This window comes from Botrytis deweyae, assembly GCF_014898535.1.
Source record: "Botrytis deweyae strain B1 chromosome Unknown BDEW_002, whole genome shotgun sequence".
Lineage (NCBI taxonomy): Eukaryota > Fungi > Ascomycota > Leotiomycetes > Helotiales > Sclerotiniaceae > Botrytis > Botrytis deweyae.
Window position 1 is genome coordinate 1,643,661 of NW_024066209.1, and position 23,700 is coordinate 1,667,360.

Consider the following 23,700-nt stretch of genomic DNA (forward strand, 5'->3'; position numbering starts at 1 on the left):
CCTGAGCAAAAATTACATGCTTGAGCCACACAGACTAACTATTCATGGATGCACTCGTTCGGATGGTCCGTCTGCTAAGCAAAAACTGGTTCGTGTTCCCAGTCAGTTCACAATCCAAAGTCAAAGAAAGGCCGAAAACAGCCTGCAGAGCAGATTGACCTCACTCATTTATCCAATTGGGCTATGTACAAAGTTATACAAAGGCCTTGCATGGTGGACCCGCGCGGGAACGACGGGGTTTGACGTGGGTGGCCCGGTTACGGTCTGTCAACGACTATCTAGCATGATGTCTTGAAGATCGGGATACGATGAGTGAGATAGGTAGGTGGCAGGTATAAGAATGGACGATCTCCGTTTCTGGAGCTTCCGTACGTTCGACATCTTTCTTCACGGATCAAATCATATTCCATCGTTTGTCTTGCACTTAATCTTGGACCTGCCTTATCCATTCAATTGCATTTACCGTCCCCGCTTTGCTGCAGGTCTATCTGTGAAGCCGTTTCATCTTCGTCTGAGTCCTGAGCATTTTTTTTTCGCGGAGGGCCAGTGCCTTGGGTTACATCTTTGTGGGGTAAAGTCTAGATTGGTAACGATTTACTTGGGAGATTATCCGTACGACTCTTTCTTTGTTTTGTTGAGGGAGGGGAAGAGTATAGATATAAGAGACATCCGCTTTGGGGGTTTCTTCGTCTTGGTATACCTCAACCTCATTTCAAAATCCTACATCCGGATTTTGTTTCGTTCATTGCTCGACGCGATTGAAACATTTGATAGTTTGAAAACATACGGACTATCCACCTACCAAGGATATTTTTCTATAATATCTCGAACATATATTCATACCAATCCTCTCATATACGAGTCTTCGACTTCAAACCTCAAAATGCAACTCTCGTCGACCTTTCTCTTCGTGACAGCTGCTGTACTCAGTACCTTTTCACTCGTTACAGCCACACCAATGCCTTGCAGCGATGTAAGTTCTTTCTCCGCCCTTCTTATCTTCCCACAATCTCTTTCATCCTTACATATTCCCGTAATTGAGAATTCAAAACTAACATGGATAACTAGGCAACAAGAGATCTTGTTCTCAGAGGAACCTTAGATCCAAGCGCGTGTTGTAGTTATGGTGTATGTAAAGGGCTCGTAAATGTCCAAGGTGGTTGAGCGAACTTTACCTTTAATGGTTCGAAGGGAAGATGAAGAAAGAAACGGGACGTCACTATCGTCGGGTCAAGAGACATTGAAGCACAGCCCGTTGTGGGATTGAATATTTGGGGTATCGGGTGGGCGTTCATTATACGACATCACAATCTACACAATAAGATTGGATTTTTGTTAGGTGTTCATGGCTATGATCACTTCTTGGGTTACAAGGTCGCCACGAGATTAAATACGGGCAAACGATCAACGGAGTTATGGGAATGGAATGAGGGCTCGGCTTTACAGAACAAAATACTCGACAATAGTTCGTGGGTCCAGGTTATGGATATATGGGTTTGTGGTATCAATTACCGCGGGTCGTATGTATAGTTTAATACATATGTATCATTTATAAGAAGTTTTTGAAGAAGGAACGAAAGTTTTGTGCCTCTCACACCTTTGATCTCGTGCGTTTTTTTGTTCTTCTCTGCATAATACATATCGACGTGGATATATAAAGTCTGCCACCATCGTCAATCTATCGTGTGGCTGGGATAAAATATATTGTGATAATGTGTGGCCAATTTCGCTCTGGTGTTTGATTCAGATAGACATGTAGAATGTTGGATTAACTTTGAGAACCGACCCATTTTACAGAAAAGTAAAATTTTACCTCCTGAGAGTCTAGTAATCCATCTCCAATAGTTTAAGCACTGAATTATCAATGTTAAATATCGCAAGAAAATATGCCATGCTCGATATACAATCAACAAGTCAAGCTGAACTCAGCCACCTAGTATCTAGTAGGTATGTCGTAAAGCCTTTCAACGATTCACTGCGATCTAGACAATGTAAGATCTTATGTACTAGGTAATTAATCCCAACATAGACACCAGAAAAGAATAGACGATGTGCAAGCGAGGATATCGCACCTCTCGCATGTTTCCAAATTCCAGCCATAACATTTACGACGAGGCTGGGAGATGTTTAACTCTACCTTGGTACAAGAAGAAATCATGATTTCCTTATCTTTTCTTCAGGAAAAGAAGAAGAAAAACTTTCTTTTTTCTTTTTGCTTCGCATAATGTGATTGAGTACTCGTAGCATGGGCGTACCAGATTTGAGGTACGCTACGGGAATTTACTAGTTACCGGTCTAGATCTCTTGATCTTGTCTCAGATTTTTTTTGTTTTGGAGGCGGGTTGTAAAGTTACCTTCTTCGGTTGAGATAGGAAGTCAGTTGAGAATTCATCGGGTTCTTTATATAGGTACTCACTGACTGTATGACCTGAAAATAATCCTCTCCTCTGCTCTACTCTACTTTATCAGATCAACTCGTTATTTCTATACACAAAGACTTGTAATCGATAGAGATCTCACCTACTCAAATAAACCATGGATTCCACTAATATATCGATTCTTCTAAACAATACATCTCTCTTCATAACCGGAACCTCGCTCTTCATTAACGGAACGCTTGTAAATGACGATATCTATAAAGATACATCTGCGTGTACAGTTTATAACACCCGCAGAAGCGATACCTCGCTCTTGGTGTTTATTGTGTTTATTTTCCTCGCTGGTTCGTTTCTGGGATATGGGTTTGGTGCTGTGGAGAGGAGGGAAAGGGTGGGATTGTTGTGGATGCGGGGGTTGGAGGGGAAGTGGATGGGGGAGAAATGTAAGGGGATGATGGGGACTGAGGAGCAGAGGGAGACTGATGGGAATGGGGATGGGGATTGTGAGACGGGGTTTACGTTGTTGGAGAGGAGGGAGAAGAGGGAGGAGATGGTGTTGGGGAGTGGGTGTGAGAGGGAGGAGATGGTGTTGGGGAGTGGGTGTGAGAGGGATGGGTTTGTTGGGGGAGGGGAGATGGAGAGGGCATGGGGATGTGGAGTTAGCTTGGCTGCGGAGAAGAATGTGAATGGTGGGATGGATGGTCCCTGGAGGGAACCGAATCTGTTTCTTTGTAGTTGAGGGGGGAGAGAGGAGGAGGGAAAAGTAAGAAAAGGGTGATTTTGGATAGAATTGGAACTAGGGAGCAAGGAAATTGAGGAAGACGAGTGGGATAATTCATGGACATAGACGAGCAACTGGGAAATTTGAAGCTTACAACCTCTTTCATATCTCATTCCATTTTCACCATCAATTCCAGCCAAATTTTGTTCATTGAAATTCTGATATATCACTTTCTCCCTCACTTATAAACTCCCAACTTAAAGCTTCGCATCACCCTTCAAAACATCTCTCAAAAATGCCAATGCCTCTTTTGCAAACGCAACCATGTTTCCCTCTCTATTACCACCCAATCCCGTACTCAAATCTTTCTTATACGTTCCTTTTTCCGTTGCGATAGCTAGGGCTACATATCCTCTTTTCGTTGTAGCATGTGTTAGCATTCATCCATGATGTATTTTTGTCTTATTTATCATACCATCACCTATTCCCGCACTTCCCGGGGATGGAAGAATCAAGTACGACAAAATCATAAAAGATGAAACTGCAAAGGGGATAGAAGAAAAAGAAACCTACGGTTGTCTATTCCTCCCTTCTCCACTAGCACCAGGTCCTGCAGTCCCACTCTCACAAACACAATAGGTGCTTCCCAATTTTCCCCTCACATTCTCCGCAATACCTGCTACCACATCTGGTGTAGGTCCACTATACGAAGCTATGTTTTCTGGGGTCCAACCGGCTTGTGGGTATGTCAGTATTTGGAAACATAAGAGAAAGCTCAACAATCACACTATGAAATGAAGAAACTGGAATTACCAAAAGCTATTCTCGATTCCAGCGTGTACACCGTCAGACCACCTTTAAACACCTTACTGGCACCGGGTGTACTGAGAATAGAAGCGGATATAATACCTCCCGCTGCCTGTTTCATGTTAGATTCTTGCCCTTTTTCTTTTTCCATACACATTCTATCTCCCATCACTCATCCGCTTAGACATCCTCAATTCCTATTTCCCGCTTCCCAAGCCAACAGGATCACACCCAGATATCCAAGAAGCAATAATCCAGACCACAAAGCAAAAAACAGGACTTCCTCCCGAACCTCCCGAACAATCACATAACTCTCACTCTAACTTCCACTCCAAACCACACTCCACACACCACAAACCCTAACCATCAACATCAACAACAAAAGAGCAAATAAAACATACCGTCTCAGCTACACTAACAGTTTCCCCTCTCTCCTTCAATAATTTTGCAACTTCATTCACCACTTCCTTTACTTTCTGTGGCGGGAATTCCTTTGCTTCAGACATTGTGTTTGAGAATCTCCTGGGTCTGATATATTGAGGGTGCAAGAAAATGGACGGTTTATGGAACAATGATGAACAACAGAGAATCTTTGGTGAAAAGAATTGTGATTTCATTTATGATTTACTGATTGTATTAGGGTTTGATGTTGATTGATAATGGCTTGAGGTCCTTGTATTTCTAAGCATGACGATGAATGGCGGGGTAAGGTTTACTAGCGGCGGGACTCTGCATATGAAGGAAACAACTACGGATTTGAGTCAAATGGGTATTCTTTCACGAAAATTCATTGGAGGGACCGTTTGTAATGGGTAAATAATTTGTTCATCATAGTCTCTAAAATTTGACAGTGTCTACCAGACTTAGGGTATATGCAGATATGCACGGTAACATGCTCAGCCAATCATGGAAGTCAATTGTGTGAGATTTCATGTTGGAAACCGATCCATACAAGTCAAACGACAGAAATTGGCTCAAAGGCCACCATCATCCTCCCTATTGAGAACGAGCTCACATAATCCCTACTTTTCCCCCTGAATGCTACTGATTCACCCTGAGATCCAGCGAACACGCTTTGTCAACCTCTACGTGATAAAATGAATCGACCTACTGAACATCGACTTCGACCTTTTGGGAGAGAGTCTAGATTTGAATCATTGTACGATGAATACCGTCGAGCCACCAATCCTTACTTCGTATATGATTCAGAGCCATTCAGAAGAGCTGCCCGTGAAAGATACGAACCCGAATTTCGACTGAGCAGAAGTTTCGATAGAACGACCAAGAATGGAGGGCGAATATTGAGTCAAGAGAGCACAGACTCTATATTCGACTCAAGCAGTGACTATGAAGACGCGAGACACAAGGATACTTTGCCTTTTGGAAAAGCCATGAAGAAACTGCGTACTGTGATCAAGGAGGCAGGAGTCATTTACTCGGGAGTTCTTAAAGAGTATGATGCCGACGTTCAAAGCGTCAAAACTTATACACCAGAAAGAATCCTGAGACAACTATGGGCTTTGAAATTGGACAGTGTATCGAAAATTCCAGAACAGGCGGAAGATTTGAATCAACATGCAGGATATGGCAATTCAGATCAAGATGCCAACACCAAGAAAGTGAACGATTCGGAAGATACACTGTATGAGCAACTCAATCACCAAATCGCACAAGTCATGGAAGCCTTAAAGCAGGCACGTGTGTCGACCGTCGGGGAGAAATCGAGCGCAACTGTGTTCAAAGCATCGGAAAGATTGAAGGAAAAGATCGATACCACAGGTCGGCAGATTCTGGAGTTGTTTCAGAGAGCTAGGGATGGAAGTCAAGACTGCGAAGCCCTTTTGGACGAATTGAATGGGCTGTACACTTTGCTAGAGGGCAATAAAAAATTGTATGCGAATGAGAAGGAGGGAGAAAGCGTAGAGAGTTCGGTTTCGTCATAGATCGTTGCAATAAGAATGTCGATTGGTTTTGGCGGATGGCAGATTCGCAAAGGTGGCATTCGTTGACTTCGAAAGAAGGTCGAGCAATACTTGTTTTGGAGTAATAAATATCGAAACAAAGATTCGAAATCATTAGTAGTATCCCAACTCACAGGGTGAAATATGATTACTGACCTGAAGAAAAAAAAGGTGAAGCGTCGTCCTCAACAGAGTAATCGGAATCGAATTGTACTCAACTTGTCATACCGGAGTAATAACAAGTCCAGCACGCCACGTATTGCACTTAAGTGTCATGCCTCAGCACACACAATCTTCGCAACGGCTCTCCCAAAGGAACAATAGTACACGACTATTTTCTCTCCTCCTTTCGGAAGTGATATGTATAGAGTGACCATGCCCTGCTTTTCTGATGCCAATTGCAGACGTGAAATCACGCCGAACCCTCACGGGCAGACCTGTTCATCTTTGCCCGAAGGAAAAGGAACGAGGTAAATTGAAGAGTACTCCGAATTTCTCATATGCAAATAATTAATCGCAAGCGATCTGATAATCTTGAATGAACAAGCTTATCTGTTTGTAGCATAGAAACGCAGCGTTGATGAGGACGACGCTTGAGGAGAAAAGAGAAAGAGATTCAGTAAAAGTTTCTCAGTTTATGACTGCATCCTAAAAAAGCTCGCTAAGAAATTCTTTAGCGTCAATCGTAGCTTTAGCGCCAATCAAAAGCCCTGTCACATGCCAAGATGTACAACGGAAATATGTCATTTTGAAATCCCGACAATATTGTGCACAGCCTCAATCAGCCTCAAATCCATAATCCTTGCTGGTGATTATATGACGCGCCTCTCTCCCATATTAGCTGGGTATTTTTACTATTCATTGTTCATCATAAATTGATCGAATTCCTGGGGAAATATAACTCTATCAACGTTAACCTCAGAAAGCGGATCCCATCAATATGTGCTTTATTTTCACCTGTGGAGAACATGGTATGAGAGCTTCCATCACTCAGAGTCTTTGATGGTTCTTTAGCTGACACTTACTACATAGAGTTCTCATCGCAACTTCAGGGATACGAGAATGTGTTATGCCAATGTCATAATTGTGTAGGTCTTCGATGCTGTTCGTTCCGCTCTTTCAACAACTAATTTATATGAATAGGGAAATTATTCTGCGAAAGTCATAAAGAGACATCCCTGGTTCACATTCTGCTTCATCCCAGTTCTCCCATTGAGCTTCCATGCTTACGAAGATGTTGTCTGCTCTATCTGCAATTTCGCACAACCACTTCAAAACCGACCAGATGTTCAATCCCAGATAAACGGAGGAGGCCAAGTGCCATTACAGAATCAACCCCCAGGTGGCGGCGGCGGCGGTGGTGGTGGTCCTGCGAATCCTGGTTGGGGAGGAGGTCCGCCAGGTGGGAAACCACAACAACCTATGCAGTACGCATAACATACCGCTTGAGAGAGGTGGATTAGGAAACGGTCAAAGCTAGAGGGAGAGTTTGGGTTGAGGATATTTCAAGACTGTATCAACAAATATGCGATCCAGGTCACTCAGACTGGAAAGAGGATTGGTTCGGTGGGCGCGGTACGGAGTTTTATAACGGAAATCGGAATCGGTTGATACTATTGGTGATATCTTGATTTTGGGCAAGAATTGATTGGTCTTATATTCCTAGGAAGAATTATTAATGAGATAGTTATTTTCTATGTCCTGAAGTCTCAGGTTCCTGTTGTTGACATGTTGCTCTTCGTTTGACTTTGCGAGATGTGAATTGACCATTGTTAATGAAAAGGAGATTGAAATGTCATCTCTTGGATATTTGAATATTCTCAAGATGAACACTAAGTAACTCCTCGGGATTAATCAAAGCCAATTATCCGGACTGATATCCAATGGCAACTATTTGGAGTCTGCCATCTAAAGGGACGATAATCAATCTGTCTTTGGTGGGATGATTGATTCATCCTCTTATTGATTGGTGTTCCAGAAGATCATTTCTGCGATTGGCACATTTATTAGAGAAGCTGTCAACGCAAACATCTGACATGGTCTAGAATCGATATGCAAGATGCAGTTACTTTTTTGCATCCCGCATAGAGATGAATTTCTCCGTGGGGTCAAGAGACCCATGGTTCATCGGAACACACCGTATCTGATAAAGCAGAAGTCTGTATTAAGCATATCGAGCACCTCATCGACTCAATTTTCATTAGAGTATGTATATGTCTGCGGTATCGGAATGCTTTAAACAATCTTCTATGGTATTGCCTTTTCTTGGTCTTACTCCACTCGATGTCACTGTCCAATGATGACTTCTGCCCTTTCCCCCTGTCTTTGCATGTCTTCTCACATTTTTCCCATCAGTTCCAATTTCCTTATCGATGGCTTTTGAAAATTGCTTCTTATCAATTGAAAAATAGCCAATCAAGAGTTAGTCTTTTGTCTATCGTACAGATCGCTTAACCCCCAATGTCCAAGCTCCCGATGATGCAGTGAGATAGCAAGGGTTTAGGGAAACTCCTAGGTAATTCTATATGTTTTATTTGATAAAATTATCATTCTTCAACCTTATCTATTATACAAAGTTCAAACTGTGATGGTGATCACCGTTTTCTCTCGTTCAGATCTCTTATCCATTATATGGTGAGTAACTCATGCAAGGTAAAAAAAAATCAAGGTATCATGTCACCCCTTCTTTTTCAGCTCTTACTTCGGTGACTGGTCAGTATCACAGATATCAGTATTACCCCGAAATGTAATATCCTAGTCGCATATCTCCATGTACCTAGTATGATATGATATGATATAATAACAGCTCTGTCCCCCCTTGTGCCACATGTGTAGATTCTCATTAACTTTGTGAAAACGACATTTCATCCATTGCATTGAGGACGGTTGTCTCTCTTCAGCCAACATGCCTATCTCACCTCCACTCAGCTCTGGCTGGGGATATGGAATCGTTCTTGGTCTGGGTGCTCTATTCGCATTTGGCATGGTAAGTTTTCCACCCAATTGCTGCAATTGAGTCTCAAGCTGACTTTTTTGAATCAATTAGATCCTTGTAACATGGATTCTCAAACGATACAACCACGAATTACAAACGTCAGAGATGTTTAGTACAGCTGGAAGAACAGTAAAGTCGGGATTGGTGGCATCTGCGGTTGTATCTTCGTGGACATGGGCTGCTACATTACTGCAAAGTTCTGGTGTCGCATATAAATATGGTGTTTCGGGGCCTTTTTGGTATGCATCTGGAGCCACGGTTCAGATTCTATTGTTCGCAACTATTGCCATTGAGTTGAAGAGGAGAGCACCAAATGCTCATGTAGGTTTGGAAATCTGCCAGGTACAGAAACATACTGATGGATTTTAGACTTTCCTTGAAGTTATCAAAGCTAGATATGGGGTACATGCTCATATCGTGTTTACGGTCTTTGGCTTAATGACCAATATCCTTGTCACTGCGATGCTTTTGACAGGTGGTGCTGCTGTGGTATCTTCCTTAACAGGAATGCCCACTCCTGCTGGTAAGAGAATCATATGATATCAGATTCCCATTTACTTACATCATATAGCTTGTTTCCTCCTACCATTGGGTGTAGTTATGTATACCATGTTCGGTGGTATTAAAGCTACTTTCCTCACTGATTGGGTTCATACGTTTATGCTCTTAATCATTATCCTGATTTTCGCATTCACCACCTACGCTACAAGTGACGTACTCGGATCGCCAAAAGCAGTATTCGATCTTTTACTCAAAGCAGCGGCCGATCATCCAGTCGAAGGCAATTCCGGCGGTAGTTATCTCACTATGAAATCTTCAGAAGGTGCCATCTTCTTCGTCATCAATATCGTTGGAAATTTTGGAACTGTCTTCTTGGATAATGGATACTACAACAAGGCAATTGCTGCATCCCCAGTGCATGCGCTTCCAGGTTATATCATGGGTGGAATCTCTTGGTTTGCCATTCCATGGCTGTGTGCTACAACTATGGGTCTAGCAGCCATTGCTCTAGAAGGCAATCCAGTCTTCCCTACCTATCCTAATCGTATGGATCCCGCCGATGTCTCAGCAGGTCTTGTACTTCCATACGCCGCCGTTGCCATCCTCGGAAGTGGTGGTGCCGTTTGCACGCTTCTGATTGTCTTCATGGCCGTCACATCAGCATCTTCTGCCGAACTCATCGCCGTTTCTTCAATCTTCACATATGATATCTATCAAACATATTTCAACCCAAAAGCAAGTGGAAAGAGACTGATTTACATGAGTCATGCTATGGTCATTGGATTTGGTTTGTTCATGGCTGCTTTTTCAACTGGTTTATACTATGCTGGTATTTCCATGGGTTATCTCTACCTCATGATGGGTGTAATCATCTCCTCTGCTGTCATTCCCGCGACTCTAACAATCATGTGGGCTGGCCACAATCGTTGGGCTGCCGCACTTACTCCACCTCTCGGTCTCATTTGCGCTGTTATCGCATGGCTCGTCACTGCCAAGAAAGAATGTGGCTCCCTCGACGTCGATTGCACCGGTTCCAACAACCCCATGTTAGCAGGAAATGTCACGGCGCTTCTTTCACCTCTTATTTTCACTCCTCTCTTCACCTTAATTTTCGGCTGGGATAAATACGACTGGAAATCCATGGCCGCTATCCGTAGAGGCGATGACCACGATTTAGCCGATGCAGCCGATGTAGATCTCGAACTCGTCCCAGGTGAAACGCGCGCCTCAGCCGCAGAAGAAGCACTCGAACAAACTAAACTTCTCCGCGCTTCAAAAATCGCAAAGGGTATGACTGTCGTCCTGACTCTCGCGTTGTTGATCTTATGGCCCATGCCCATGTACGGCAGCGGCTATATCTTCTCTGAGAAATTCTTTACCGGTTGGGTTGTCGTAGGTATTATTTGGTTGATAGGTAGTACATTGACGGTGGGTGTTTATCCTGTATTCGAGGGGAGACATTCATTGGCGAGGACGGCAAAGGCGATTTATTTGGATATTACTGGAAAGCAACATCCAATTAGACATCATAGGCCAGAAGCTACGTATGTAGAGGGAGTCAAGGATGATGGAACTGAGACGCCAGTCGGGGGTAGCGAAAAGGAAATCGCAGAAAAAAGTGAGGCTACGATTCAGTAGGCATAGTTGCGACGGGTTGGGTTTTTTTGTTGGAACTGGGATGGAATGGATGCTCGATGATACCATAAATATTTTCTTTTTTGATATGTGTGTTTGCTTTTTGTCAGTGGAGGAGGTGGGCGGAAAATGTGTGTGAAATTACACGAATAAGTCTGGGTTAAGCTATTGCAACTCTCTTGTCTCATTATTGAGCAGCACTAGAAGACAATCTCGTCCAATCTCTCAAGATCAGTGTGTTCGATGGCCTGACTTGCACTTCGCGACGTGCAGAAAACTGGTGGATGTTTAAGGATGGTTTACCTAGGCATTTAATTGTTTCATACATTTGTTGTATGGAGTAGATATAATATTGAAGAGTGTCTTATCGTTGGATAGAAATGAACAATGTCTGAAATTGACTTGTGAAATCCCTAAGCCACTAAATGCATGTTTGTGTGTGATCTACTAATTCTAATGCCATAGGGCGTGCGGTTTGTAACGAGACTATGACAACGTAGAAATCTATGAGCCCCCTGAATGATTGTCTTAATGATTTTATGAATCCATCAGTTCGAGCAGCGTTCTCTCCGTTCTTCCCCAAATATCTTCCTGGCCCCTTTCCCTTTCCCTTTCCTTTTCCTTTTCCTTTTCCTTTTCCCTCTCCCTCTCACTTTCACTTTCCTGATCCTTCTCCAGTCTCTCTCGCCATCCCTTGAACTTGTTGATTAACAGCTTTATAGGACGAGCTGCATTTGGCGGATGTGTGAGTAGGTTCAGGCGCTCTTTATATTTTTTGTTTGAATCCTTCATTTTTGTTGATGATAGAGTAAGTTGGAACAGCATGAGTTCTATAGCTTGTTAGTAAAATCGAATCTGCTCTCAAGATATAAGGACTTGCCCCAAATTGCTGCCATAAAATCTGCCAAATTATATATGATAAGCTGGAAGAGACAAGATAAGATGAAGATCGGTAGAAATACAATACCAAGCAATACATATATCGGAGTTAGAACTGTAGGTTTTCCAGATTTCAAGCTGTTTGATGCCAGTAAGACTTGTCGGGCGGGAAGCTCAATGCTAAAATAGTGAATCCAGAATAAAAGAGTCCAAGTCTCAACCTTTGAAGGCGTTTCGCGCTGTTTGCGATGAGGAATTGTACGCTTGACTCGATCATGATTTTTGTCAGCCTCTTCAACGGCAGCTCCTTCAACGTCCTGAGAGGTGTTTCGCCGCTTCTTCTTATCGTAGACTATAAGACTCCTTTCCATTTTTGCTTGAGAATGTCTGTGATACACCGAGAACAGGTCATCCACGATCTTAGCTAGTTGTTTAGCGTTGAGTAAGGCGAGTACCGTGAGGAGGAGAGCGACAACAGCACAAATTGCCATACTGCTAAGTACCTTCCCATCAGGCGCACCGCTCATGCTGAAAATACCTGTTGCAAACCCAAGAGGCAGGAAAACGACAGTAACATAAGTGAAGAATCGAATATTCTCGGACCCTTGAAGGCTCAAGTCATTGCGAATCTTTAGTTGATTTGGTGTGTCAGTAACTGTTCTCAGATAGATTTCGCAATCAAAGATGACATACGACAAACACCAGATTCAGGGGGAAGTAAAAAAGTTGCTCTTACTTGGTCCTGGCTATTTTCGATAGTTTCCCTTAGAGTTTTGATATTCCTATATGCACCATCTAGGTCCACAATTTGCCTTTTCGTAGAACTTTTAAATTTGTTAATAGTACCGCGATACTTTATCTCGTCATTTCTTGTCCAGCGAGGTTCTTCCCCCTTTCGGTCATCCTCCCTCTTCTCCCATTTCCCGATGACTCGGATTGCAGAATCGAGCTCCTCCTCGATAACATGTAAGATGTGTTGATATTTGTTCCAAAGAATACTCGAAGCAAAATAATCATCACTGCTCAGAATGGAAGATGACAAAGCGCCCTGTTTCATTCCCAACTCCTCTTTAATCGAGTAAGATATTTCTTGCGTGCATCGGACCATTTGTTTTATCATCCGATCAAAGAATTGCAACTCGAGTACCTTTCTCTGTCTGTAGGCTTTATCATTTGATTCTATGAACAAGGGTTGGTGGCCTTGGCCTGGATAATAGTCAATTACGTCCTCTCTGTACAGACCTGGAACATTCTCCAACAAATAACCAGTCCAATATCGATCAAAAATATCGCCATCAAAGCGGAAGCCCATAGAAGCAAGAGCGATCTTCTTTTCTTGATTACCACCTGGGAACTCTTCCGCAGATGAAGTAGCTATTCCTTCAGCATGATTGGAATTTGAATCGATGAGTGAATAGAAACTCAGATGGAACTCAGTCTCCCATGAATTTGCTAAAGAAGCTGTATCTTCAAAGAAGTAACTTTCATTTTTCACGTGTCGATCAAAAAACGAGGAGATCGATATCTGATGGATTTCAGGAGTGGCCAAGTAGCACAAAGAAGCTTGAAACTCACCAACCAGAGGCATCCAGATCAAGCGTTTCTTGGCTAGCTCTGGAGTACGAGGGCTCCCGAGGGTATACCAGATGATGGAATGGTAATATAGTGGGCTTAGGTCACCTTGCCCATCCCCTCTCCCGAGATGTTTCGTTTTTTTTGTATCAACAACAAAACAGGAATTGCACCTTGCAAGTAAATCAGGAATATCTCCCTCCAAATTGTCAAGTTCCTTTCTGATGACATAATTACCAATTTCTGAATAATTCACTCCCGCTTTTGCCGACTCTAGTGCCTCTTTTAAATCGATTTTGACCTTTCTCGAAAATATGGAGGGATAATTGTAAAGCCATTCATCATCACGGTCTACAATATTTTTTATATCGATCAAGTCATTGAAAGGGGTGGTCTTTTTCATGGTAACATTTACCCGAGCTCTCATAGTATCTACGACTTTTGCTGGTTGGTTTTGTTCATTTGCCAGTATCGAGAGTAGAGTTGTGTCGAAGATGCTCTCACGTCGCTGAAGCTTTGTGTGTTGAAGGTTATCAAGATCGGTCATTAATTTTGTAGTAGTTGAGGAGCCCGAAGTTGTTGTTTCCGAAAGCTGCGTTTCATATAGACCGTATATTTTGGTAGCGTATTGAAGAAGGATATAGGGTATCTCAAAACTAGCGTGATAATAGGAGTCTGCGTGTTCTTTCAGTTGGAATAAAGCTTGCTCCTTCGTGTCCTTATCTAGCTGCCCCGGAACAAACCCGTTGGAACTAAAGCTTCCAAAAAGGACATCGACAGATGATTGGACCAATTCAAACGACGACTTTGCATTGATTTCGTACCCACAAGTGCCCATAATGATGGCTAAGCCATAGCGAAGTGTGTTATCCCAGCCAGAGTCTTCATTGTCCATATGATGTGGTTGCGAGTCAATGGTATTTCTCAACAGCTCGTTAAACCGTGTCCCACTCCAGTCAATTCGATCGGAGGCGTAAAAGAGAGCGGTATCTCGCGCATGAAACAAGAATCTGGATTCCCGTACGGATCTTGTCACAGCTAGCATTATCTTTTTAGATTGGTAATTTGGATTTTGGGTGGTAAATCGTTGTACGACTTCCCGCTTTGTATTGGCGAAAGAATACTCCTTTGCCAAAACTGACTTAGTTGGCCTCGTTGAGGCCCCAGTTGTTTGTTCTGGGATATCTCCTTCTAATTTTTTGGGGGAGATCATGGGTTCAGCTATCTTAAGAGCCTCGATAGTCCAGACATGATCATCTAGGCGGAAGACACCGAACTCCTCACGTCGAGATCGAGGCCATACAAACTTGCCTCTCCCATCGAATTTATCTAGATGCGTTATCCAATTTCTATAAATTTGCCCGACAAATTCGCGAGCCAGCTGCCACTCGTTTTTGCCAGGGTCTTTACTGTAGTGTTCGGCAAATTCCCCTGCCTTGATGATTTGGAATGCTGTATCTGTAAGAATATTCCTTGGCCACTCATTAGCGTGTCTCGGTCCTCCGTTTGCCAATATTCTTTTCCCATTAGCCATGTAGCCAAACTCAAAGAGATGATCTCCTGACAGCTCTGCATCATTTAACCATATCAAATGTCCTTTACATACTTTTTTAATTCTATCTCGAAGCGATAAAACGTATGTATCATTAGGCGACTCGATTGATCGTAGATGAGAGTCTGCTTGGAGAAGGAACAGAAACGCAAAGCTAGAAATTCAACCATTAGCCTATAGAAACCGAGTAAATTTCTTGCAAAAAGAAACTCACAAACTAGCTGAAGTACAGATCCGATGAGCTGATATATCCCCACACGTCAAGGCTACAGCAGACGTATTATTTCTACCTTGGCACGAGGTAATGGGAATCGCGCAAACAGTGAGAAGATGTTCCAGATGCCTTTGGAAAATGAAGTCAAGGTTACTCTTGATCTTATCCCACGCCGTAGTTTCACTAGCAGAGACATTGGGTATGGAATCTCTAAGGCTGGAAAGTGGTATCGGACGATATTGCGTCGATTCAAACTCTTTTAATAACAGATTATTGACATTCGCTTTATCCGCCTCCACCAAAAACTGTTTCCAATCATTTGTAATCTCCGACGTTGAATATACCAACTTATATGCAACAACCATTTCTTTAGTTTGTTGAATTTCGACAGTTAAATTCCATTCCTCGCTAGAGTGCAACTTCATGGCAACACCGTCAATGAATACAGACACGATCACTCTGATAGAATTGTCTATTGGCCTAGCTTCTCCAGTGTTAGTTGAGTCATCCTTCCATAATCCATTCAAGATTATCCAGCTATAACTTTCCGGTCCCAAGAAGTGGTGGTTAATATCTGTATCCCTAGAAGAGTCGAAGAAACTCCATTCCTGATACTGAACGTCCCGAATTTGCATGTCTTTCGAAAACGCAATTCTGGTTGATACTTCTTCGGTGTCGAGGTTAGTGAACCGCCACTGCTGTAAAACGACTCCATCATGCACCATCCATTGATTGACGAGTTTGGCCTTTTCGCTCTCGTATTCATACCGCGGCCACCTACAGTGTACGTATTTCCGGACCAAATCATCTTCTAGAATTAGATCTGGAAAATATACACCGTACGTCATCCTGCCTCGATTGCGGGCTCGGGACATCTCATTCAGTTGATTCGCTCTGTACGAAGTATAGTAGGGCATAGAGATAGATGTATGGTCTACACAAAACATGCCAGATTTTCCTGGGCCAAGATAAGTGCTGAATTGCATGAGTTGCCCAAACGCATTCACAGTTGCTGTTGTCCCTCCATCTCCAAACGATGAGTAACACTCATGATCTGGATGTGATTCCCACACACTGCATTGCTTGTCCCCCGGCTCGTAAATTGAGAAATCATGGGTACCCTCAACTGGGGTGCCTTGAATCGATGTTCAGTACAGATGAGATAAATGGGATGATAACTAACGATGAGTGTATTTCCTGAATTCAGCATCTTCTGGGTCTGGCAGTTCCGTAATCCAGAATTTCTTAGGCATAACTTTCTCGTCATCAGGTTTCTTGTCGTCACTTTCCTGGGTATCGTTTTTCTTTTCGCCACCCTCCTCATCGTCATCCTCATCCTCTTCTGTGTTTTCTTTTTGCGACTTTACAACCTCTTCATGTTCTTCTCCACCTCCCGCTGGCAATTCTTGCGCTTCGTCCTCACGATCCATCATAAATTAGCGATGAAGTCTTCCGATATCAAAATATGACGACAAAAGAGAGAATGGAGCAAAGAAAGAAGTAGCAAAATTAAGTTGGCGGCTTTCCCTCGCCTCATCCCGCAGAGCTGAAAACCCATTATTGCCGGCATAAGAATAGTTGGCGAGCGTGATTAAAATGCCACGCAGCATGGAGAGATAACAGGGTATGATTACCACGCTAACGTAACCCGGGACATCAATTGGTTCTCAGTATGAAGATGAATTGCTGAAGTAGTCAGGTCCAATATGTGCATGCACGGTGCAACACGTACCTCCATCCGATTCAAGTAAGAGGTGCGAGGACATTCCATAAACGATTGCATGCAGCGTTGCAGTCGAGAAAAAAAACCAGTATAGAACAACATTATTTACTTGCTGTGGTTCTCAATGTGTGCCGCATACCAAGTTTTCACACAGCCTTGGTGTGAACGGTAAAAATGGGACGTCAAACCACCAAAATCAAAAAAATCTTCCAAAGCACCTAACTCGATCTCACATTTTGAGAGGAATTCGTTTAAAAGATATAACAAGATTCATGATTTTCTATCAATCACTATCTACGATAGATAACTTTTAGATCTTTATATTCAAGTTTCAATGGAAAATGTTGGATTGTTGATTATTAATCCAAGTTTGAATAAGCAATCTGATTTTAATATTCCGTTTATTTCGTAAATATTGAAATGCTTAAGCCTGCTCTCAACACCTCAATCAAATCACCTCAATCAGACCCCCAACTTCAAGAAAAGAATACATTTTGATCTGCGATTTCATTTTACCATCACGACAATCTATCCTGAAAATACACTATAGCCACACTAGCGGCCTGGCTGAGCCAAGTTCCTACGATACACGATAGCAAATTCAAATAAGGCAAGTAACCAGTTTATGATTCAATGCACATCTTACCCTGTATTCACATCTCACACCATCACACTATTCCTCACTTACGGATCCGTTCAAGACTTTAATTATCTATCATACAGCATATAAAACACACCCTACCCAAGTCACCCAGTTTTTACTACCTAAAAATAGAAGCGAGAGAGACTACTAGATACCTTAGTAAGTCCAATACCTCAGTCCGTTTGTAGATTCCATGCCACCTTTCGCAAATGAATCCATGACAGCCACGTGATTGAAGAATTTCAAGCTCTTTGAGATTTACCAAAGGAACGAAAAAATAAAAAACTGAAAAGAGAATGTCGTTACGAAACCCATTCCCAAACTCCTCCCATATCCAGCCCCATCTTTGAAAAACAAATGCCTTCTGAACTTAATCAGCCATATCTACCTCGTTATCAACGGCTGCTGTGGCCGTTGACGCAGTAGGTGCTGCTGATGTAGCCCCAGAAACGACATTGCCACTGCCAGCAGCCTGTGTTGAGGGAAGAACACCCTCATTGACCCATTTTCTAAATTCTTGATTGATCCTACTAACTTCTTCGTGGCTCTTTTCCTTCATCCATCGATTATTCATTCCAAATTTCTCATGAAATCTTTGATTTCTTGATTCCTCAACCTTCTTCAACCTTTGTCTAGTCTCACCTTCTTCACCACCGCCTAGAGCTTTATCGGCATAAATGAAATATTCCACGCCGGGTTCCTTGTAGATGATCTTGTAACTATTGACGCAGATTCTGAGTGTTAGATCCTCGCCCCAAACAAGAGGTTTACGTTGATTAGAACCATCTTCAGAATCTGTATCTCCTGATGGTAAATTGCGGGTAAGGAGGCTCTTGCGAAGAAGTCTACGGGGCACGCCTTCGGTCGGTTCAATACGGACATAAGAAGATGTATAATATTGCCAACGCTCTTTTCGTTGCATTATATCAAGATCGAATGTAGTTTCGTCTCGATGGACCCACTGTGATGTCGCTTCATTCTTTTTGGGGTACTGATATCCTGTTAGCAGATACTTGTAAAATGGAACCAAAAATTGCTTACCCATCTGATCAAGAATAATTCTGAATCTTTGATGTATTTATCGGCTTGTTTCCGTAAATTAATCTCAATATTATAAGATGTTTCTTTCGACTCTCTGTTGCGTAAAAATTGTTCAATGAGATCCGGAGTCTTCTCCTTGGCATCGGGAGATGAGCAGGTGGAGCCAAGGCGACAAAGAGTCTTAAGAAGGTCGCTTATGGTGTATATCTTCCATCCCGTCTGCAAGTAGTAACGTCGGAGGTAGTCTTGGTATTTAGTGTCATCATATTCGCTTTTGATAAATTTTTCGACAATGCTCAGGACTTTTGAGAAGCAAGACTCGCCATCTTCGATACTAGTAAAATCATCCGTTCTGTCGCTTAGCAAACCAATTTGTTTTGCAGGTTTGCCACTCTTTGCACGTTCCATTTCTGCTCTGGCAGAGCTCTCTGCATCTTTAATGTCCTTGAGTCTTTGATAAAGAGTTTGGAAAACGCTGAAGAATACAAAAATGGTTTGGTTGCAGTACAGATTATACCAATCACGTTGAAATGGTTGATCCGCTTTCATTTCCAAGTCGTCAGATTCAAGAGGTTTTGTTCCTTGGACAGCAACTGCACCTGGCACAGCAGCCCAACGCTCGTTAGTGACTTCGGTAATAGTTCTATCGTCAGCTGCTTCGTTGACTTCTTCATCCATGTTAGAATCAACATCCGGTGTAGATTCTTTACTGCCAGTAGCGCTGTCTTCCTTCTGTCCCCGGCCTCTTGTGCCATTGCGACCTTTATCAAGTACTCCTCGTCGTAGGTCTGCTTTCTTTCCATTTACTGGTCGCCTGCCTCGGCCATTAGAAAGCTCAGCCGGGGCAATGTCTTCATAATCATCATCAGGAGTTCCACGATCAATGTCAGCAGTGTGAAGTGCAACAAGATCCTCGGGCAAGTCAAAGAATGTAGATACAAACTTCTCAAAGAAGTCCGAAATGCGTCGACGCTCGGAACTACTGTGTTGGCTTGCATTGCAGGCATAGACAATCATGATGTGTAAAAGCTGGCAGATGACCTCTTGATCAGCAAATTGGTAGGAGTACTGATATTTCGGCGTGGGGCCTCTCGAACTTCTAAGGCGTCGTTGTTCTTCGTGTTTGGTCTTAATAGAATCCACTAAATGCTTTGCAGCAAAATGCTTTTTGTCGGCTTGCTTGACATGAATGCCCATGTGATCAAGACTTTTCAGGTACATAACCCCACCTTGTGCACCCCAGACAGGATTCCATTCACGCTGATACTTATATTAGCGGTGCTAAATTGCTGGAATATAGGATACTCACTCTAGTAAAGGTCCATTCTTCATCTTTCTGCTTGAGTCGTGCTAAAATTACAGGTAACACAGCGCAAGGATCTTGAATTAGATCGGTAACGACTTGTGGACCTTTCTCTGCACCATAAATTTTCTTCAATACACGCTTGTAAATAGCTTGGTTTGGACCAGCAGTATTGGGCATGCGAAAGTTCTGTCTCTCAGCTGGATCCATGGCAACGATCTGCTGTGCGATTGGTTCAAGAAGTTGTATTACTTTGGCGTTACATTCAATGTTGAAATCGTAATCGTGACGTTCTTCTTCGATGCGGTGAAGACCTTCCTCGAAAATATTCTTTCGATGAGCTACGAAACCCGAATCTTCTGATGCCCATGTAGGATGCGAAGCCCAGTCATCGTTAAGAACGGCTTGGCACATCTCATCTCGACCACTACAAGGCTTCAATCGTTCCTATTATTGGTATTAGCAAAGTGCTCTGGTCTAACAAATATGTTCACTCTCTGGGAAATGATGGATGAAAATTTTGTAGCTAAAAGTATTAAGGGAGAGGAAAACTTGCTCTTTTCGGTAACAAGCGATAACTTGGCCCCAAGCCTCGACAATTACTCAACGCAACTCTTCCTGTAGGAGCTTTTGGGCGATTATCGATGACCTCGTCGACGCCTTCATAATTAACAAAGGCTTTAAACCAATTCATCAGGTCCGCACTTCCACCAATGAAATTGTGAACTTTGAATACGAGGACGTTTCGATCTATCAAGTCTTGTGAGAAAAGGTTACAGAGCTTCAAAAACTCATTCATAGTGGACTTATTGCCAATATATTTCTTCACGCGATCGAAGAAAGCCAATTCTTCAGAACTCGCGGCAGACATCGATGCAGGAGGAAGTGGTTCGGGTACGATTGGCGTTAAGGTCGGAGATACCGCAGCTGCATCAGCAGCTTGTGGTTTACTGTTATGATGGGTTTTCGATCGCTATACAAATCAAAGTATTAAGTAAATATCTCAATAAATAATAATTTTTTTTTAAAAGAATAGCTTGAAGCCTAAATTACCTTGTTGGGTTGTTGTTGACCAGCGCCACGAACAGAGCCTTCTCCTCCATTACCCATTTGCGAATTGGTTCCTTGAGTGAGAGGCTTGCGCTTTTTTTCTGTTTTGCCATTAGTAGATACAGGGATGGGAAAGTTTCCCATAATTGGGAGTTTGGGATCTCCTGTAGGACCTCTATTTCCAAGTTGAGCACTTTGAGAAGAATCTGGCATTGCCGTTGCTTCTTCCGCGGCCTCCTTCGCAGCCTTTGCTTGTGCAGCTGATTCGGGAAGAAATTGTTTGAAATCTTCAAGAAGATCTGGCGCCGTACCAAACAAGGTAGTTACCTGACTATAAACGTCCTGAATAGGTTTAGATTCGCGTTGGTATGTTTGGAGAATTTCGAGAAACTGTTTATAAATTTCGGGTTTGTCTTGGAAACGGTTCTAGGGGAAATGATCAGTATATTTTCGAAGACAATTGAAATGATCATTAATTCATACCTTAATTTTGTTAACATAGCTTATTGCATGATTAAACTCAACCGGGCCACGCTTTTCCATGCCCGCTTGCGCACTGGAACCGTTCAGATTACCAGAGCTACCGCCCGGCGTTGGGGTTTGCGTGTTTCTCGGTGGTTGACCTAAAGTTGCACTGACAGCGTTAGTCAATTGAGAAACACCTCGCTGTTGTTGTTGATGAGCTGCGGCCGCGGCGGCTGCTGCTGCTGCTTGCGCTTGCGTTTGTGCGTCGTATGGTCCAATTTGCGCTTGATTGTGACCATAAGGAACCGTAGCATTCTGGTGAGGTGGACTAAACACGGCTTCTGGACTTTCGATGCTATGTTGTGGTTGTTGCTGCCAATTTCCTGGACGTTGAGGATTGTAAAAGCCGTTTGCGCCGCTGCCGTGGCTAACTACAGTTTCCCCAAGTACACGACCAGCTCCAGGAATTGATTGAACAGTTGTTCCCATTGGAGTCGTGACTCTAATTGTATTTGGATTATTGTCGGCACCGCACTCAATTCTATATCCAGGTGGTAGAAATGTATTGAAGCCTTGAATCAAATTTGGATGACCTGCAAAGAGTTCGGAAACCCGATTGATAACACCAGGAGTATCGATTCTAAAAGTGAGCTATGAGTTAGGATATGGATAGGACATGCTATTGGAACAAAATCTGATGTGCAAGGCTGATAAAGTAAATATAGCTTACGCTTGACTTTTGAAGTCTTTCATGATATCAAGAAACCGATTATAAACATCAGGTTGATCTGAAAACTGAACTTTGACTTGGTCGAGATAACTAAGAGCATCCTATAAGGAATTAGACTTGCGTCATAGCTTTGATATACCCAAGCACGCATGGGCAACAAAGACAATTTTCACTGGAAACTTACATTAAGAATTGGCTGTTGCCCAACTTGTGTCAGACCAGCTGGCCCAGGCATTTGATGACCAGGTGTAACAGGTGTGAATGGCATCAACCTTGCGGCTGCTACTTCCTGTTGAGTCGTCTCTCGTGGAACTAGTTGTGGCCTGCCAAAGCCAACATCTGGTACTCCAAGTGGCACATTTGACTGGGGGCCACCCGAACCACGGCTGAAGATAGGCTCGGAGCCAAATATGGATTGCTGGAGGGGTTGCTGCGCGGAGTTTTGAGCATGATGTTGCAAAGTGCGTGCTGCATCATTATGAAGCGGTCCACCAAAGGCGTTCACAGGTCCGCTTGGAGCTCCTAATGGAGTACCATGCGTAGCAAGAATCCCTCCTGGACTATGCATTGCTGTAGTTGCCCGGTTCGCAACAGGTTGATGTAAGGGTATGCTACCGGTGTTGCTCTGATGAGGAGGTGCTGGTTGATATTGTTGTTCTCTGTGTTGTCGATCTCTTTCTTGCCTCTCAAGCTCGCGCTCGCGCTGCGCCGTGATCTCTTCCTGCTTATGCTGTAAAGCACGTTGTCTGAGTTGTTCTTCCATATCTCGATCTCGATCGAAGTTTGGGGGTCCGTTATGCGGTTGATTATTCATAACGTTTTGTTTCTAGTTGGCTGATTTGATTCTCGATTGATTCTCTCGATAAGCTAACTTCGAATAGTAGTAGATGTTAGCTCATTTATAAATGAAGAGATTTGACATGTCATATCACTAGCTCTAATTCTGATCATGAATGCGAAGTGAATCTTGACTCAACAATGAATGAGGAGGTACTGACCAAGTAGCTTGCAAGTACGCGCAAGGCTTTATGCTCCGGCGCAATGGAGTAAAAACCACTAATGCCGTTCCATAGAACTGAATCTAATTTCCAGTATGATTCAGAGATATATCTCTATTGCAATAACTCACTGTCCCTCTAAATTCATCAATCAAAACGAATAGCAAGCGAGATGTCGACACTGAGTTATGAGAATTTCCAAATGATCGCAATGATGATTTCCCTTAGCGTGCCGGCGATTACCGCTAATGCTTCAAGGCTGAGTAAAACTAGGTAGGGAAGGCGAGGCTGTCAATTCTTTATTCGGTAGGCCCACTGATATTTGACATATCATGTGTAGGTATTCACTGAAGCACATTCCATTCATTGCAAGATAAAGCTATTATGGAGAAACTATTGACAATTTTCAGGGTGCGAATGATGTAATCATCATTGTGTAACGCACGTGGACATTTCGAAGACAGAATATTTATTATTATTATGATATGCGACGTCAAGGGCAAAACCCCTTATATATGTGCCCAGTCGAATT

General features: G+C 42.9%; 7 protein-coding genes across 7 annotated transcripts; 4 read left to right on the forward strand and 3 right to left on the reverse strand.

Annotated features, from left to right (window-relative positions):
• Positions 1 to 289: 289 nt before the first annotated feature.
• EAE98_001185 (uncharacterized protein) lies at positions 290 to 1,881 on the forward strand. The gene is made up of 2 exons (XM_038948803.1): positions 290 to 973; positions 1,069 to 1,881. Exons 1-2 carry the CDS (start codon positions 341 to 343, stop codon positions 1,162 to 1,164), a joined length of 729 nt encoding a protein of 242 aa, XP_038815069.1. The 5' UTR covers positions 290 to 340; the 3' UTR covers positions 1,165 to 1,881.
• A 1,475-nt stretch (positions 1,882 to 3,356) lies between these two features.
• EAE98_001186 (uncharacterized protein) lies at positions 3,357 to 4,412 on the reverse strand (the record flags this gene model as incomplete). The annotated part of the gene is made up of 4 exons (XM_038948804.1): positions 3,357 to 3,513; positions 3,673 to 3,835; positions 3,913 to 4,018; positions 4,308 to 4,412. The coding sequence occupies 4 exons, from the start codon at positions 4,410 to 4,412 to the stop codon at positions 3,357 to 3,359; spliced, it is 531 nt and encodes a 176-aa protein (XP_038815070.1).
• Positions 4,413 to 5,003: 591 nt separating this feature from the next.
• Positions 5,004 to 5,849, forward strand: EAE98_001187 (uncharacterized protein; the record flags this gene model as incomplete). The annotated part of the gene is made up of 1 exon (XM_038948805.1): positions 5,004 to 5,849. The coding sequence occupies one exon, from the start codon at positions 5,004 to 5,006 to the stop codon at positions 5,847 to 5,849; it is 846 nt and encodes a 281-aa protein (XP_038815071.1).
• Positions 5,850 to 6,807: 958 nt separating this feature from the next.
• EAE98_001188 (uncharacterized protein) lies at positions 6,808 to 7,304 on the forward strand (the record flags this gene model as incomplete). Its single annotated transcript, XM_038948806.1, has 3 exons — positions 6,808 to 6,838; positions 6,900 to 6,955; positions 7,011 to 7,304. 3 exons carry the CDS (start codon positions 6,808 to 6,810, stop codon positions 7,302 to 7,304), a joined length of 381 nt encoding a protein of 126 aa, XP_038815072.1.
• A 1,468-nt stretch (positions 7,305 to 8,772) lies between these two features.
• On the forward strand, positions 8,773 to 11,353 carry EAE98_001189 (uncharacterized protein; the record flags this gene model as incomplete). The annotated part of the gene is made up of 4 exons (XM_038948807.1): positions 8,773 to 8,853; positions 8,914 to 9,183; positions 9,232 to 9,385; positions 9,434 to 11,353. The coding sequence occupies 4 exons, from the start codon at positions 8,773 to 8,775 to the stop codon at positions 10,999 to 11,001; spliced, it is 2,073 nt and encodes a 690-aa protein (XP_038815073.1). The 3' UTR covers positions 11,002 to 11,353.
• Positions 11,354 to 11,764: 411 nt separating this feature from the next.
• Positions 11,765 to 16,648, reverse strand: EAE98_001190 (uncharacterized protein; the record flags this gene model as incomplete). The annotated part of the gene is made up of 5 exons (XM_038948808.1): positions 11,765 to 11,828; positions 11,875 to 12,506; positions 12,614 to 15,155; positions 15,216 to 16,350; positions 16,399 to 16,648. 5 exons carry the CDS (start codon positions 16,646 to 16,648, stop codon positions 11,765 to 11,767), a joined length of 4,623 nt encoding a protein of 1,540 aa, XP_038815074.1.
• A 981-nt stretch (positions 16,649 to 17,629) lies between these two features.
• EAE98_001191 (uncharacterized protein) lies at positions 17,630 to 23,337 on the reverse strand. The gene is made up of 10 exons (XM_038948809.1): positions 23,169 to 23,337; positions 22,355 to 23,041; positions 22,171 to 22,271; positions 21,459 to 22,080; positions 20,979 to 21,401; positions 20,478 to 20,898; positions 20,408 to 20,451; positions 19,932 to 20,372; positions 18,623 to 19,882; positions 17,630 to 18,572 (listed from the first exon to the last, which is right to left on the reverse strand). Exons 2-10 carry the CDS (start codon positions 22,982 to 22,984, stop codon positions 17,952 to 17,954), a joined length of 4,563 nt encoding a protein of 1,520 aa, XP_038815075.1. The 5' UTR covers positions 22,985 to 23,041; positions 23,169 to 23,337; the 3' UTR covers positions 17,630 to 17,951.
• Between the last annotated feature and the right edge of the window lie 363 nt (positions 23,338 to 23,700).

Coding starts and splice junctions, on each gene's coding strand:
- EAE98_001185 (XM_038948803.1), top strand. CDS start 341: ATGGACGATCTCCGTTTCTGGAGCTTCCGTACGTTCGACATCTTTCTT. Junction 974..1,068: donor CACCAATGCCTTGCAGCGAT/GTAAGTTCTTTC, acceptor ATGGATAACTAG/GCAACAAGAGATCTTGTTCT.
- EAE98_001191 (XM_038948809.1), bottom strand. CDS start 22,984: ATGAATAATCAACCGCATAACGGACCCCCAAACTTCGATCGAGATCGA. Junction 21,402..21,458: donor GCTATGTTAACAAAATTAAG/GTATGAATTAAT, acceptor CATTTCCCCTAG/AACCGTTTCCAAGACAAACC. Junction 19,883..19,931: donor AAGAATGGACCTTTACTAGA/GTGAGTATCCTA, acceptor TATAAGTATCAG/CGTGAATGGAATCCTGTCTG.